Source organism: Entelurus aequoreus, linkage group LG04 (assembly GCF_033978785.1).
Source record: "Entelurus aequoreus isolate RoL-2023_Sb linkage group LG04, RoL_Eaeq_v1.1, whole genome shotgun sequence".
Lineage (NCBI taxonomy): Eukaryota > Metazoa > Chordata > Actinopteri > Syngnathiformes > Syngnathidae > Entelurus > Entelurus aequoreus.
In genome coordinates, this window is record NC_084734.1 from 41,148,455 (window position 1) to 41,166,710 (window position 18,256).

Genomic DNA, 18,256 nt, shown 5'->3' on the forward strand with positions numbered 1-18,256 from the left:
TGTGCGCTGCGCTGGGCACACCTCCAAGCACATTCCAGCGCGCGTCACTCCGGCTGCATCAAGCAGCTGCTTTCCATCAGCAATCTACACACTTGTCGCTGATGAGCTTCCGGGGCTTCTTAAGCCAGTGCAGACCTGCGTTCCGGGCCAGAACGTAGTGACCTGTTCCCGTACAGTAAGCTGTCATATCTAGCTCTATGCTCTCTCTCTCTCTCTCTCTCTCTCTCTCTCTCTTCGTGTTCATTTGTCTCATGTTCCTTGTCGATCCAGCAGCATTCCTCCGTTCCCGCGTCACAAGCTGTGTGTCTCATCTCCCCGTATTCCGTCCGGTTCCCTGGCTGCCTCTTGGATCTCAACCTCCCGCCTGGACACGGATTTTGATGCCTCGCTATTGCCCCCGACTTCCTGCCTGTCTCTGGACCTTCGAGCCTGCCTTGCCCCTCTTGGACTTCCGCACCTCGCTCAACACTCCGGGTAACACTCTTCAGTTAATCTCTACACATAGTCGCACATATACACATTTGGATTAGTTTCACACTCCATACTTTTGTAAATATATATACTAACAAATAGAGCTAAAACGACGTCCCTGCTGTCTGTGCTGTCTTCTTCCCCTGTACACGTAACCGTTTTTTTAGTAGCTTTTCATTCCCGACAAGTCTAGGGGTCACACAACCCACATTCACGACAGTCTTCTCCTCTGTTTTAGGAGCAATATGGAGAATAAAAGTGACTGTTATTTAAAAATGATTAGTTCCAGCTCAGAAAACAATGTTGATGTCACTTCAGGCGCTTTGGTACTACACACAGGAAGCCAGTAACTAGAAAACAGAAGTTGAGGAAAACATTGCTTCTAGCGTTTCGGCAGAAAATCCCAAGTCACGCGTCAGCCCTCACGGAAGAGCAATAAACGATTCAAGACGCCGTCAAGAGGACGAAAGCTACGTGACGTGAGACTATATTTCAGTCTTTACAGTGTTACAGAAGTACCTCAACTTAGAAGCTTAATTGCTTCTGTAGCGTAACTCTTAACTCAAAACACTTCTAATCTTTAAATGTATTCAATTCTAACATGTAACATGCCTTTTAAAAAGAAAAGCTAACTTGTGATGATAATTAAAGGCCTACTGAAACCCACTACTACCGACCACGCAGTCTGATAGTTTATATATCAATGATGAAATCTTAACATTATAACACATGCCAATATGGCCGGGTTAACTTATAAAGTGACATTTTAAATTTGCCGCTAAACTTCCGGTTCGAAACGCCTCTGAGGATGACGTATGCGCGTGACGTTGCCCGGCGAACACGGGTATGCCTTCCACATTGAAGCCAATACGAAAAAGCTCTGTTTTCATTTCATAATTCCACAGTATTCTGGACATCTGTGTTCGTGAATCTGTTGCAATCATGTTCATTGCATTATGGAGAAGGAAGCTGAGCAAGCAAAGAAGAAAGTTGTCGGTGCGAAATGGACGTATTTTTCGAACGTAGTCAGCAACAACAGTACACAGCCGGCGCTTCTTTGTTTACATTCCCGAAAGATGCAGTCAAGATGGAAGAACTCGGATAACAGAGACTCTAACCAGGGGGACTTTTGACTTCGATACACAGACGCCTGTAGAGAACTGGGACAACACAGACTCTTACCAGGATTACTTTGATTTGGATGACAAAGACGCAGACGTGCTACTGTGAGTATGCAGCTTTGGCTTCTAAACATTTGATCGCTTGACCGTATGTGCGCAACTTTTTTTTGCGTATGTACGTAACTTTTTTAAAAATATATAAGCTTTATGAACCTTGGGTTAGGTGAACGGTCTTTTGGGCTGAGTGATTGTGTGTGTTGATCAGGTGTTTGAATTGTATTGGCGTGTTCTATGGAGCTAGGAGCTAGCATAGGAGCTAGGAGCTAGCATAACAAACACGCAGGTGTTTTTATGCAGGATTAATTTGTGGCATATTAAATATAAGCCTGGTTGTGTTGTGGCTAATAGAGTATATATATGTCTTGTGTTTATTTACTGTTGTAGTCATTCCCAGCTGAATATCAGGTCACCCCCGGCTCTCACAGCATCTTCCCTATCTGAATAGCTTCAACTCCCCACTAGTCCTTCACTTGCACTTTACTCATCCACAAATCTTTCATCCTCGCTCAAATTAATGGGGAAATTGTCGCTTTCTCGGTCCGAATCTCTCTCACTTCATGCGGCCATCATTGTAAACAATAGGGAACTTTGCGTATATGTTCAACTGACTACGTCACGCTACTTCCGGTAGGGGCAAGCCTTTTTTTTATCAGATACCAAAAGTTGCAATCTTTATCGTCGTTGTTCTATACTAAATCCTTTCAGCAAAAATATGGCAATATCGCGAAATGATCAAGTATGACACATAGAATAGATCTGCTATCCCCGTTTAAATAAAAAAAAATCATTTCAGTAGGCCTTTAACAGCATTTACTTTGAAGAGTGGACTTCTGTCATACTCTCTCAGTTGTTTTTGCACCTTCAACAGGATTGTGTCTGTCCAGCATCATGGTGGAACGAAGGTATATGAGGCCATTTTGTCTACATTTCAGGTTGAACCTAAAGTGGTTGCGACCTTCCGAGCCAACTATTCATATACCTGCACCAGTTGTATTGTATCCATCCCGAAATGTTTAGAAACGTGTCTATGAATGTCATCATTCATCCAGGTCATCCTCAGGGCATTCAATCGATCGCAACTGGACTGTTTGGTTTGTCTTAGAAGACAGAAACATCTCAAACGTTGTTTTTTTCACTACGATAGGATAAAAATATCCTTGCCCAGGCACACCCTCCTGGTGTTGGAGTATAAATATTTGGGGATTTGGAACCAGCTGCTAGACTAGATCTGACCAATCTAAGTCTATGAGCATTAACTTGGATGAGAGGCGAAGCGTCTTTTAAAACAGACCATACGGTCTAGTTGCGATCGGTTGAATGCCCTGAGATTACAATGACGTGGATTAATGAGAACATCCATAGACATTCCATTTAGAAGCTTATTCGGTTCGGTGACGAAGCTCTTAACTCAAAATGCTTCTTGTCTCAATTTTTTTAAAAATACATTTAATTGGTCCTTGGACCCACCAAAACAGCACAATTCTAACATGTACCATGCATGTTTAAAAGAAAAGATAACTTGTAATAATAATGTACAGCGAGTGGACTTCTATGGTATCTCCTTTAAGATGCTTCTCCGTCAAATACACTATCAGCAGCTTTTCCATAGTTACATGGATAAATGTCCACTGTTTAGATATTATTTTAAAATCCTTTGCTGGTGTCATGTCTGTTCATGTTTTTGTTTTGGTCATGCGTCATGTCTGTTCATGTTTTTGTTTTGGCCATGTGTTTGTTTTTTGGACTCTTTTTAGTTCCTGGTTGCACTTCCTTGTTTGGTTTGGTTTCCATGGTCACCCATTAGTTTTCACCTGTCTTGTCACGCATCTGTTTCACGTTTCGAGTCACGCACCTGTTTTCACTGATCACGTCACTATTTAAATCTGTCTGTTTCTGTTGTTCGTCCTGGCGTCCTCACACTATTTCAGCACTCTGCTTCATGTCATGTCACAGTTATTTGCCAAGTAAGTTTTGTTCATTTATGCCACAGTGAGTGTTTTTGTTTAATTGTTCATAGTTTCTGCATTTATGCAAGTTTTGTGTTTATTACCAAGTTTTGTATTTCCGCCTTTGTGCGCGCCTTTTGTTTTCCTAGTCAAGTTTTTTACCTCCACTGTGAGCGCCTTTTGTTTATTCCTTTTTTTTATTTGTTAAAATTAAATCATGTATTTAAATTCACGTCTTGCACGCGCCAATTTTCCTTTGCCTTCCGGAGGAACACAACCCAAGAATCAAGTCTTGACAGTAGGACGCCAGCAGAAGAGTTTCTCCGCAAGAAAATTGGACGTTATTGACGAGGCTTCTTGGGAGGTGCTGCGCGCGATGGAGACTGAGACGCTGCGCTTTTCCCCCAGGGAGCGCAGGGGGATGATGTGGGGGAATGGAGGCAAGCTGGTGCCGATCGGCGCGTCGTTCCCGTCCCGGAAGCGTCGCCAAGGACGAGGGAAGACTTCCGCGAGCCGGAAGGACACGCCGCTCCCACAAGCCCCTCCCCCTCCGGGCGGAAGCAAGCAGCAGCCAGCCCGGCTTCGCCCTGATGACATCACAGACCAGGATTTTTTTTTCAAGACTTTTTCTTTTGATCACTCACCTCCAGCAAAAGACTGTAAAAACATTATAAGACATTATCAGGACATGTTTTTACAAATTAGATCCTGTCAGTCACAGTCACCCAGTTTTCATGCCCCGCACCCCAGGACTCAAGCCACGCCCAAGTCACACTTTTTTTTTTCACCCACAAGATCCCAGGTACAAGAAGAAAGACTTTTTGGACAATTTAGAGGGGAGGATTTAGCCCCCCTCCTGACCTCCCTCCACCCACCCCAAAAGACGGTTCCAGACCGCGGGGAGCGCGTCTGGGATCCGCTCCTTGAGGGGGGGGGGGGGGGGGTAGCTAGGGCTGGGAAATGTTCAGGTGGGGTGGTTCAGCATTGCCATGCCAAGCCACAGCCACCAGCACGGCCCCCACCACCAGTCTTTCGACCTGCCAAGCCACAGCCTCCAGCTAGGCCACCTCCACCTGCACCACGCCAAGCGCCACCAGTCGCAGCTCCACGCCCAGCTCCACGCCAAGCTCCACCACGCCAAGCGCCACCAGTACCTGCTCCACGCCAGGCACCTGTCGCAGCTTCACGACGCCAAGTGCCGCCAGTCGCAGCTTCACGACGCCAAGTGCCGCCAGTCGCAGCTCCACGACGCCTAGTGCCGCCAGTCGCAGCTCCACGACGCCAAGTGCCGCCAGTCGCAGCTCCACGACGCCAAGTGCCGCCAGTCGCAGCTCCACGACGCCAAGTGCCGCCAGTCGCAGCTCCACGCCAAGACCAAGCGCCCCCAAGCCAAGACCAGGTCCAAGCACCGCCACGCCAAGACCAGGTCCAAGCACCGCCACGCCAAGACCAAGTCCAAGACCAACCACGCCAAGACCAAGTCCAAGACCAACCACGCCAAGACCAAGTCCAAGACCAACCACGCCAAGACCAAGTCCAAGACCAACCACGCCAAGTCCAAGACCAACCACGCCAAGTCCAAGACCAACCACGCCAAGACCAAGTCCAAGACCAACCACGCCAAGTCTAAGTCCAAGACCAAGACCAACCACGCCAAGTCCAAGACCAAGACCCAGACCCTCGCCAAGACCCTCGCCAAGACAAAGACCCTCCAAGCAGCCAAGACCCTCCAAGCGGCCAAGACCAAGCTTCGCCGCCCGAAGTGCCACGCCAAGCTTCGCCGCCTGCTTTGTCTGCTGCACCCGCACCTGCGTCATCTGCGGCTTCCACGCCTGCAATGACGACGACGCTCCTGCCTCCTTGTCTGCCACGGTTGTGGCCACTACCTGGGCGTCCGCCACGCCAAGTGCGCCCAGCGCTTCGTCGGCCACGCATGTGGCCCTTCCCGGGTCGTCCACCTCGCCTGTGGCGGCGGCGTTCCACTCGCCGCTGCCACATGACTATGCCTCGGTGGATTCGGGGCCACTTGGCCTGGCGACCCACCGCCATGTCCCCCTCCCGCCCTCCCATGACTCTTGATCCTGTTTTTTGGACATCTGGGATCTGTCCGTAAGGGGGGGGGTTCTGTCATGTCTGTTCATGTTTTTGTTTTGGTCATGCGTCATGTCTGTTCATGTTTTTGTTTTGGCCATGTGTTTGTTTTTTGGACTCTTTTTAGTTCCTGGTTGCACTTCCTTGTTTGGTTTGGTTTCCATGGTCACCCATTAGTTTTCACCTGTCTTGTCACGCACCTGTTTCACGTTTCGAGTCACGCACCTGTTTTCACTGATCACGTCACTATTTAAATCTGTCTGTTTCTGTTGTTCGTCCTGGCGTCCTCACACTATTTCAGCACTCTGCTTCATGTCATGTCACAGTTATTTGCCAAGTAAGTTTTGTTCATTTATGCCACAGTGAGTGTTTTTGTTTAATTGTTCATAGTTTCTGCATTTATGCAAGTTTTGTGTTTATTACCAAGTTTTGTATTTCCGCCTTTGTGCGCGCCTTTTGTTTTCCTAGTCAAGTTTTTTACCTCCACTGTGAGCGCCTTTTGTTTATTCCTTTTTTTTTATTTGTTAAAATTAAATCATGTATTTAAATTCACGTCTTGCACGCGCCAATTTTCCTTTGCCTTCCGGAGGAACACAACCCAAGAATCAAGTCTTGACAGTTGGTATTAGACTCATTCTGCTTCAGTATGGTGCAGACTAGCGGTGAAATACCCCAATTGTTTCGTTAAGTTAGCTAGCTACATGCTCGGTCATGTTTTTGATGATTTCTTTTTTGAATTCAATGACTATCATGAACTGTCCTTCACACTCACTTTCTTCCTTCTCATGGTTGGAAAAGCAAGGTCATGTCCATCTCTAGCTATAAGCTAATACTAGAGAGTAATACCAGATGTTTAAGTCAGATGTTAGGGGCAGGGCCGCCTTAACCTAATGGGGGGCAATCGGGATTTTACTCAAAAGAACAGCAATAATGCAAAAATATCATCCAATTAAAAAATGATTTAGTTCATGAATACATCTCCTTTGCGACGGGCGTGTGCACATCTGTGCAAGTGTAACAGAGGCTAGTCAACTTAAAGAATAGTGCTAGCAATCTGGGAGATTGCTTGTGCTTTTAGCTCAGTAGTCAGCATGATCGCCTCCCACACCGGCGACCGGAGCAGTAGGGAAAAAAAAAACAGAGAGAGAAAGTACACAATCGCTACAAGAATCGGAGCTGTCTGTGATTGACAGCTATAAACACTAATTGCAAGTCAGGGGCCCCTCACTGGGTTGGGGCCCCTGGGCCTCAGCCTGTGCATTAAGGCGGCCCTGCTTACGGTGTACATTGTGACATTTGCTACACCATCAAATGGCGGGAATGTTTTTAACTAAAGTTTTTGCTTGCAACTTGAAGAACAACATTAACTCTAAAGGCCTTAGTGGCCACATGCGTGGACAGCACCTTTTAGCTCTTATTTCCAAAACTGTGTACACTACTGAATTGGGGTCTTATGTGGACAATTATACTACCATCTGGTGGTGTCAAAAGAGTATAACATACAATGGAATTTGGAAAAAAAAGTGTAAAAATAAGAATTAGCATTTCACTGAACATGAAGTACACGTTTGTTACTTATGGACTAAGTACATCATATCAAAAGATGATTCTTAGTTTTTTTATTCTAATTAGGGTCCAATAAGCCCAAATAGCAAAGAGAAATAAAAAAAGCATGTAAACAAACAACTTGGGCCTTAAGAGGTTGATAGCTCTTATCTCAAAACAATGTTAAGTTGGGGCACTCTTAAGTTGAGGTACCACTGTATGACAATTTGTAATGATACGTTATGTAAAAGTTTGTGCAGAACCACACTCTGCTCATTAGCAACAAAGCCACAGACTTTGAACAACACACTTCCAATACACCATTGTGGCAATTTTGAGACTGCCAGACCTTTACAACAATGTATGCATCTACTTTCGGCAATGTCAGTGGTCGCATGAAAAATGTTTCCATAGTTTTTACGCTGGATGCCCTTCCTGACGCAACCATGGATGACCCACTAATAATAATAATATATAACGTTGAAGAGTTGCAGTGTCACACCTTAATGACAACCTCCAGTCTTTGCAGCCAGTCGCTGTGGTTCTGGAAGAGGTTCTCCAGCTTCCAGATGTTTTCCAGGATGTCACCCTGAGCGTTCTCCATCAGCAGATGCTGCCGCTGTGACGTGGTCTGGGAGCGAGACACTGTGAGGAGGAGGAGAGGAGCTTGTTGACGGTCATCTCTCAGCAACAGCAGAGAAAAGAAAGGGAATGCTCTGTCATGACCGATCAGCTTGGATCACGGCCTCGTGTTAAATGCAGAGCAGATGTCGCAACCTCTCAAGCGCGCTGAGTCCATACCATAATCATTTGTTTAAGCTGAAAAGCATTTTTTTGCAGACCGGCGTTGACGATGCGTCATGCTCCGCTGCATCGCTTGTTGGAAACGTAACTAAGTGCTGGTGTTGAATTTGGCCTGCAGGGCCAAAAAAGCGAACAGAGAGCAAATCTACAGCAATGTGTTGACATTTCATCCCAGCTAAAGAACATTTTGTCAATCCAAGAAATAGGCTTCCTGTGTTTTTTTGGATTGAGCTGCAAAGCTCTGTTCTTTGACAGCAAATACATAAATTAGTCTTTCCTGTCTTGTGCTTGGCTGCAGTGTAAAGTGGACCTGCTTCACATTCTGTTGGCTGCTTTGTAACCACTTTATCATCCTCACGCAGATGTTTTCAAAGCTTTGCAATCACAAGCATGACGCAGCGATGACATCGTCAATGCACGAGTTAAAAGATTTTAAGTTATTGGGGGGATTCCCGCAGAGTCCCTAAAATGTTTAATCCAAAAGTGGAGGATCTTCGCGCAAGAGAGAAAAACCCTGAATCGATGCTTGTTATGCATGTTAGCTTTATTCCTAATGGTCCGCAACCATGCCAGCTAATTGCTAAATGATGGTCTGTCTGCAATGCAAGTACACAACCGACACACTTGAGAACAAACACTGTATGAGTTGAGTTGATTTGAGATGAGTTTGTGTTTATTTTGAAAATGCATGCATAAAACATGATACATCACAATTTCCAGTTTCTATGACGTATGAGCAAAGCAATAATTGAAAACAAAGTGGGTTTAAAGCAATTTTTAAAGAGAGACATGTGTGAAAAACATTTTTAGAAGTGAGGCGTTTCAAAGTATGCATTTTTATCTTTTATATATTTATATGTATTTTTTAAATACATATTTGTCAATAAAACCTAGATGATTTTGACAGCTATTATTTTTATGCTGTAAAAGAAAATAATGACATGCGTCCAGAATAATTATAAAAAAATATATAATTGGTGGGCAAGACACTTCGGCGTGGCTAAGATGCGCAAGCAGTAGTTTGCCTCTGCGGTAACTCCGGTGAAAACTTTAAGATTTAACTCAAATTCTGCTTTTTTTTTTAAATTAAAACTTAATTTTTTTAATTGATAGGCATGCATATAGTTCTTGGCTAACTATATGCATGCCTATCACTCTGGGTGAGTTATACTCTATCAAGACAACATAACAATAATTATGCCCAAGACACGAAGAGGGAAGCAATCAGAGTCACCTGTGGCCGTAAACGAGCTCGAGGCTGGCGCTGAGATGGCGTCATCAACTTTGGAGAAGTTGCTGGATAAAATACTCGAGTCTATCAACAAACGTTTTGACATGCTTGAGGAAAAGCTTGAGGCTCTTACAAGCAAGCAAGCGGCATTGACCAACAGAGTGGATGACATGCAGCAGCAAGGTTCCGAACATGAGCGCCGCATCGAAGCGCTCGGACAAAAACTGACTGAAACGCAGAAGAGCAATGAGAAATTGGCAGCTAAAATTGACGAATTGGAAGGGCGCTCAAGACGTAATAACTTAAAAATAGTCGGGATACCAGAGCAAGAAGAAAAGGGAAGACTTACGGATTTCGTTGCGGACCTGATACCAAAGTTGTTTGGAGCGAATAACTTCTCCAAGCCAGTGGTGGTGGACCGAGCGCACCGTGTCCCGCTCGCTCGCTATGGTGACGGCGAGCGCCCCAGGAGCATCATCGCAAGGATACACTTCTACCAGGACAAGGAGCTACTTCTTCGACTGAGCCGCGGCCAGGAGCTGATCTACAACGGATTGCGCGTCTTCCTGTTTCCAGACTACACTGCCGAGGTGACAGCGCAAAGACGGGCCTTTCGAGAGGTAATGAACACGCTGCGGGAGAAGGAAATCAAGTTTATGCTGCGTTTTCCAGCTCGCCTGCATGTGGAGTACAACGACCAGGTAAAGGTGTTTACCTCTCCTACAGACACTAAGACTTTCATTATAAAACATCTTAGTGGCTAATCATCAATAACGGCTCCACCACACAAGGCTTATGATCAGCATAAAGCAGAAATACACTTTTTTCACTGAGGTTTATTTCACCGGAGGACGCAGGAAAAAAAAAAGAAAACATTTCGCTGCTGAGCTAGTGCTTGGAGCAGTGAACGCAACTACTAGCATGCGCCCTGCGCCTGAAGATGGGGGTGGGGATGGGGGACTTTTGGACTGGGGAATCGACCAACACGATGTCGTATGGATAACATCATGAGGGAGGGGGGAACAATGGGGTGTGAGTGTTGTGTATGTGTGAATCTGAGCATGCATGTGGAGGAGAGAGGTGCACAATTATATTTCAACTTGCCAATTACTAAGGTTTTTTTTCACGTAAAGATAAAATACCCTAAAAAACTTTAATGTCAACTTATAAGAAAAAAATTACACTAGTTTCATGGAACGTCAGGGGTTTAGCTAAAAATATTAAAGCAGGGAAGGTTTTTTCACACTTAAATTCATTAAAAGCAGACGTTTTATTCTTACAAGAAACACATCTCTGTAAAGACAACCAACACAAACTTAAAGCTAGCTGGATATCTCAGGTTTATCATGCACCCTTTACTTCACAAGCAAGAGGTGTAGCCATTTTATTTCATAAAAATGTGCCTTTCATACTTACATCAAAAATAATTGACCCTAACGGAAGATTTATTTTATTAAATGGTCATATTACAGCCTACCCAGTAACTTTTTTGAATATCTATGGACCAAACACAGATGACTCAAACTTTTATCATAGAGTCTTTGGTCTACTTCCTGATGATAACTCCTCTCATATCTACATTGGTGGTGATTTTAACTGCCTTTTGGATCCCACTTTAGATAGATTGTCAACTAAATCTCATGTAATTGCTAACTCAACTAAAACCATTAATAATCTTATGAGATCAAGAAATATCATAGACATATGGAGAACAAAAATCCTAATAAAAGGGAGTATTCATTTTACTCCGCTGTACACAATTCTTACACAAGAATCGATTACTTCTTAGTAGAAGCCTCTGCTCTCTCCAATGTCAGTAATCCTGAGTACCACAGTAGAGTCATCTCAGATCACAGCCCTATGAGTATGCAGATCCAAATTGATCTCCATAAAACCAAACAAAAATGGAGATTTAATCCACAATTATTATTATATGAAGATTTTAAAGAGTATATGAACAAGATTATCCAAGAGTTTATTGAGGTGAATGATAACGGAGAGGTCTCAGACTCTATATTGTGGGAAGCCCTTAAAGCTACTGTGAGAGGATATATCATTTCATTTGAAAGCTCAAAACAAAGAGAAGTAAGAAAAAGGCATAAAGAACTGGAAAAAGAAATTAAAGAAATGGAAGAAATTCATATAAATTCTCTTTTGCAGTCTGACTATAATAAGATGCTGAAACTGAAAAATGAATACAATTCCCTTCTTCACGGGGAAGTATCTAAACTCTTACTGAAAAATAAACAAACATTTTGAAATATCTGATAAACCACAAACACTTCTGTCTAGACAGCTCAAAGGAGATCAAGCTAAAGCTGCTATCCACAAAATATGCTCAAAAACAGGTGAAACATGTACAGATTTACAGGATATCAACAATGTCTTTAAAGACTTTTATTCAGAATTATATAAATCTAGTTCAGCTATATCGGTTAATGATTTAAATGATTTTTTTACTCCATTAAATCTACCTCAACTGAGTCCAAACCATCAGAATTCTTTAAACAATACTATTTCAACTAAAGAACTGCTAAAAGCACTGAAATCTTTCTCCGTGAATAAAAGCCCTGGTCCAGATGGATTTGGTGCAGAGTTTTATCAAGCTTTTAGTGAAATACTGTCCCCTATAATATTAAGAATGTTAAATGACTCTTTCGTAAACAATAAACTTCCAAGCTCCTTGTATGAAGCTCATATATGTATAATACCAAAAAAGGGAAAAAATCCACTCGATCCAGCCAATTATAGACCTATTTCCCTGCTCAATCTAGACCATAAGATTCTAACTAAGGTACTCGCAACAAGGTTAAGCAACCACATAACAGAAATTATCCATCCGGATCAGGTTGGTTTTATCCCGGACAGACCTTCTTTTGGCAATGTACGGAGATTATTGAACCTGTTGTACTCGGACTGCATAGGAAACAAAAAGGCAGCCATCCTGACTCTGGATGCTCATAAAGCTTTTGATTCAATTGAGTGGGCTTATATATTTCATGTTCTCAAATTATTTGGGTTGGGAGAACATTTTATAAAATGGGTTAAAATAATTTATTTTGCACCAAAATCATATGTCATAACTAATAATGTAATATCGGATAGTTTTGAATTACATCGTGACGTGAGACAGGGCGATTGCCTTTCGCCCTTACTTTTCAATCTGGTCCTAGAACCACTGGCTATTGGTTTCAGAATGAACTCTAATATTAAGGGATTTTCAGTGGGCACATCAGAGAGTCTCATCTCACTTTATGCAGATGATGTACTTGTTACACTTACTGAGCCAGAAATTGCATTACCACTCCTTTTAGAATATGTAGACTCTTTTGGTAAAATATCTGGTTAGAAAATAAACTGGTCCAAAAGCGAGCTTATGTTCCTTGGAGATAATGTTAAGATCAGTCAAAACCCGGTTAAAGTTGCAGAAAACTATATATCCTATCTCGGCTTAAAAATATCTAAAAATTATGAATCATTACTAAAATTGAACTTTACTGAAGCTTTTGAGAAATTGAAAGTGTGTATAGAGTATTGTAAGACCCCTCTCTATGTTGGGTAGAGTGAATGCTGTCAAAATGATTACCCTGCCAAAATTTACCTATCTTTTTCAAAATTTACCAATTCTAATTCCTGCACATTTTTTCAAAAAACTTGAATCTTTAGTTCTAGATTTTGTGTGGGGATATAAAAAACGCAGAATATCTAAAAAGCACTTATTCGGATCTACAAGGGAAGGGGGGCTGGGTCTCCCAATGTTCAAAAATTATTATTGGGCATCAAATCTGAACGCATTGACCTATTGGAAGATGGGGTTCCCAAAGAATGAATCACTTAATTCTGCTCCCTTGTGGCTGAAATTGGAACTGCAGTCATTAGTTAAACCTTACACATCATTGCTATCTTTACTTTTTACTAAACCAGTCTCTTCTATTAAATCAACAAGCCATAGTGTAGTAGTAAGAAATTCTATCAAAATTCTTTCTCAAATTAAAAAACAATTGAATATTTCCAATGCAACTATGTATTCACCATTGTCTCACAATCATGCATTTATTCCATCGATAACAGACAGAATTTTTTTTAACTGGTACTTGAATGGAATTAAATGCATAAAAGACATGTTTGTCGAGGACAGTCTTGCATCATTTGAGCAATTGCGAATCAAGTTCAAGTTGTCCCAATTCAGTTGGTTTTGCTATTTGCAGGCAAAAAAATTTATTAAAGAAAACATTTCAAAGTATCATCTGGTAAATGAAAAACACCCTCTCTTAGAATTACTAAATTTATCACCCACAAGTAAAAAGCTTATCGCCAAATTTGCCAGCTGCTTCATTATGCCCATGACATCAGCAGACAGTGTTAAAAGAGCCTGGGAACAGGAACTAAGAATAACAATACCCAAACAGCAATGGGAACGGACACTCTCTCAAATTCACAATTGCTCAATTACCAGCAGACTTAGGCTCATACAGTTTAAAGTGATTCATCGTTTTTACTACTCCAAAGTCTTATTACACAAATTTTATCCTGATACATCTCCACTTTGTGATAAATGTAAATCTGCTGAAGGATCACTGTCTCATTCGTTTTGGGAATGTCCAATTATTCAATCATTTTGGTCCAGCATTTTCTTTTTTTACTCGGGGGTATATCAGAGAAAACTTGTCCCTGACAGGGATATAATCTTGTTTGGGTGGTCTTCAGAAACACAAAAACTTCCAAAATATATTACAGCCGTGTTGCTGCTTGGGACGGTCTTGGCCAAAAGACTCATTCTCAAAGACTGGAAAAGCCCATCTGCACCCAACTTCAGGAACTGGCTAAATGAACTTGTGAATGTAATGACTCTTGAAAGAATACGATTTATAAACTCTGCAAGTATGAATAAATGGGAACAAACCTGGAAACCTTTACTGACATATATTGAATCATAATTTAGACATTTAAGAAAAAACAAAACAAAAAAAACCTGCCATCTTTTTTGTAGGTGTATTCATTTTTTATTATCTTTATTATTTTCTGTATTGATCCTACATTATTGTTTGTTTGTTTTTTGTTACTTCTGATATGGCCTTCCCACGGTTTACTTGCTTATTTATGTATTTATTTTTTGTGACTTTTTATTTTGTATTGTTTTACATCTGATCAACTTCTGTGACTTTCCTTTTCTTTTTTAAGTGTGAACGGTGGAAAGGCCCTCGAGAGGTGATCTTGGGATCACTTCCTGAGGATCCTTGATGCAGAGGAATGTTCATCCATCTTGCTATGGTCTGGATAGCCTGCTGATCCTGAGCCAGAGCGGGATGGATGGATAAATATATACAATATCTGGGTATCTTTTCTAATAATGTTTATACTGTAAACCTTGAATTGTTGGAGTTTAAGTGCACCTCTCTCCTCAAGTGTGCATGTGAGTGGGTATGAGTGGATGTGTGATTGTATGTAGGTTTTGCGTGACCAAAGTATGACTGTTAAATGTGATTTTAACTGTAAACTTCAATAAAAATATTTGCAAAAAAAAAATAAAAAAAATAAAATAAATATATATATATATATATATATATATATATATATATATATATATATATATATATATATATATATATATATATATATATATATATATATATATATATATATAATTTGGTTATTTAAAAAAAGCACAACATATTTATGCACACTAGGGTTGTACGGTATACCTGTATTAGTATAGTACCACGATACTAATGAATCATATTCGGTACTATACTTCCTCTGAAAAGTACCAGTACCAAAATATTGGTACCAAGACAACACTAATGCACACATACATGTAAATATTGAAAAATCTTCTTAAAGGTGATCTGCACTTTTTTTTTTTTTAGAATTTTGCCTATTGTTCACAATCATTAAGAAAGACATGACGATGGATGTATATATTTTTTCATGTATTTTAAATATTAAAAAATGCAATCAAAAGTCCGCTTACAATTGAGCTTTTCTGCCTATAAAAGCCCTTAAAACACATCTAAACACCTCCATTAAGATTTGATATACATTCTGTAAGTATATATGTAATGTATTAATTAGTAAAATTCTAATAACATTTAATATTTACGTACTTTTCTCATTTTAAGCATACGTGTCACATTAATTTCAAACACGCTCTTTTCAACAACGTTACTGATTACTGCTCACTGCAGACTTTATTAGAACCAACAAAAAGAATAAAAAATCACTTACTGTATAAGGTCTGCTGTCATTAGGATGCTGATTGATAAAATTGTGTGATATTCCCATTTAGATGAAGAATGACTCATAATCCTTGCGAAGAAAAGGTGGGTGGAACCAAGCGTCTTTTTGTGTCGTTTTCGCCATTTCCCGGTCTAAATTGGATGTCAAAGTGTACCAACTTGTTGGACTACGTCCTCATTCTTCTACCATCCAGGTGAGAGGCATGATTTATGATCTACAATAAACGTTCACCAGCAAAGGAAGCGATGAAGCACCTTACCACTCGATAATGTAAAGATTGGCTTACACGCTTGTGATCATGGTGCCGCTATAAATAGTTTGACTGCTTTTGTGCTTATAATAACATTATCACTAATACTTGGTCAATATTCAAGTCACGAAATGTAAATGGAGTATTGTTGGCGATTTTTGGATGACATTTATCTTAAAAATAAAAATTAAATGAAAAACATTTCGATTCATCATAAAAAACAATTTTGGGATACTGAAAACCACTTACAGTACTGTCAATGGTGTAGCTGTGAGGTTTAAAGCTTCATTTGAAAGGCATTTTTTAATGTTAGTTCTTTAGAAAGATATATTATGAATAACATTTCTTTAAAATATTTAGTTTATTGTCAACATTTATAATTTTCAGTATGTATTTTAATTCATACTTATTTTACACATTTGTCCTTACAATATGGATAAACAATTGACCGCTTCTCCAGTGAAAAGCATGTATCTCCACATTTTGACATTTATCTGAAGAATAAAAATGAAATACATTTCAATTCATCATAAAAAAAGTGTTTGGGGTACTAAAAAAATCACAGAGTGAAAACTACTTACAGTACTGTCAATTATGTATTTGTGAGGTTTGAAGTTTCATTTGAAAGGCATTTTCTAATGTTAGTTGTTTAAAAGCATCTATCATAAATAACATTTCTTTAAAATAATTTGTTTATTGCCAACATTTATAATTTTCAGTCTGTATTTTAATTCATACTTATTTTACATATTTGTCCTTACAATGTGGATAAACAATTGGCCGCTTTGCCAGTGAAAAGCATGTATCTCCACATTTTGACAGCTACTAGTTGTGTGCAATAAAAAAAATTATGAAACATATTCAGATGAACTATATAAAGTATTTGAGACATTAAACAAACTTTAAAAGGATTTTGGAGATTTACTTTCTACTGGACAATAATAATGTATGTTATGATTTATGTATCATTCGTCATTCGTTTATGTGGTCATGTTGACAAAATTTTAAAGCTCTTATTGGACAGCTGTGCTCCCTGAAAATATTTTTTACTTTGGCTGTTGCCTTCTGGTGATTGACAGCCGCTTGTGTTCCCGCCTCTGACGTGACATTTCAACACCAAAACTGTGAAACCAAAATGATAGGTCACGGTCGCAGCATTTATGTTAAGTTTTATCAACCTTTTTCCAGGGATTTTAATAACCGACCAACATGTTGAGCTAACATGATACTGGTATGATGTACTGTACTTGCATTTTAATCCTGCTGTGGGGAAGCTTGAGCCTACCCCAACTGTACTATTACAGTTAATGCATTACATTACATGCAAGTTAATGCATTACATGCAAGTGCACCTCGTAGTTGTTGCAAAAAGCCTAACAAAGACGTCAGAGCAATCTGATGGAATGCTCTGTGTAAGTGCTACAACTTTAAATATAACAATATTGAGATAATTTTGTTTCATTTTATTTCTCCATTCTTCCAAGGGACAATAATTGCCTTAAAGTCAAACTATTGTTGCTATTGTGGCTTTCTTCCTCTCAGCTAAAATAGCCTCACAGCTGCTTACCTGCTGCTTTGGTATACTCTTCACAGCTTGCAAAAGTAAAAAACACTTATTAACGCATATTCAACTTGGTTGCTAAGTGTTCAATAAGTCAGCAGTCCAGTGAGGAAGCTAAAGTTCTGGCTTAGTAACCATGGAGCAACCAGGATTCGCTCTGCAGGATATTTGTCTTGTCCAACTGCGCTTTAAATGCAACACAGAGACATAATGTCATTCAGGAATGCAATTAACTTAAAACCAACTCTCCTTGAGTTATTAATATTTAGAGGAAACCTGTGCAAAATATGATGCATTAGTTGAAAGGACAAGAGACAGAAGCGTTTTCTACTTTCACTGTGATGCATGACTTCATAAAAAATACTACGAACAAAACAGTTGCAGATGGAGAACTGTCTCGACCGACCTCACACAACAATAACAATCATTTTAAAAAGACAATGTAATGAAGAGTTACGCTTTGAAGCGCTAATGTGACACAGCGGTCCCAAAATAAACAGACCAGAAACATCAGCGTGCGATAGCGTCATTATTCCACAAAATAACAACAAGTGAGGCTACTCTGTACATGTACAGCCTTTGGTTAGTGTTTATTGGACCTTGGCAGATTAGAAAAATAAAAAACGAAACAATAAAAAAACAATGTTGGAGATTTTGTATGTGATTGATTGATTGATTGAAACTTTTATTAGTAGATTGCACAGTACAGTACATATTCCGTACAATTGACCACTAAATGGTAACACCCGAATAAGTTTTTCCAACATGTTTAAGTCGGGGTCCACGTTAATCAATTCATGGTAAGTCAGTGATTCTTAATCATCGGACCAGGGCCCATTGTTGGGCCGCGAGCGCCCCCTTCAGGGCCGCTAAAAAATATCTGTTTCTCAGCTGTGTTGCGCAGCATGTTGCAGTGGTACTCAGTTGTAATTCACATTT

At 40.4% G+C, this 18,256-nt stretch overlaps 1 protein-coding gene across 2 annotated transcripts in view; it reads right to left on the reverse strand.

Annotated features, from left to right (window-relative positions):
• scara5 (scavenger receptor class A, member 5 (putative)) overlaps positions 1–18,256 on the reverse strand; it is a 103,587-nt gene that overhangs the window by 43,769 nt on the left and 41,562 nt on the right. For both annotated transcript variants that reach the window (XM_062044900.1, XM_062044899.1), the window contains one exon: positions 7,737–7,879. In XM_062044900.1, coding sequence (XP_061900884.1) covers positions 7,737–7,879 — 143 coding nt within the window. The remainder of the gene's footprint in view (positions 1–7,736; positions 7,880–18,256) is intronic.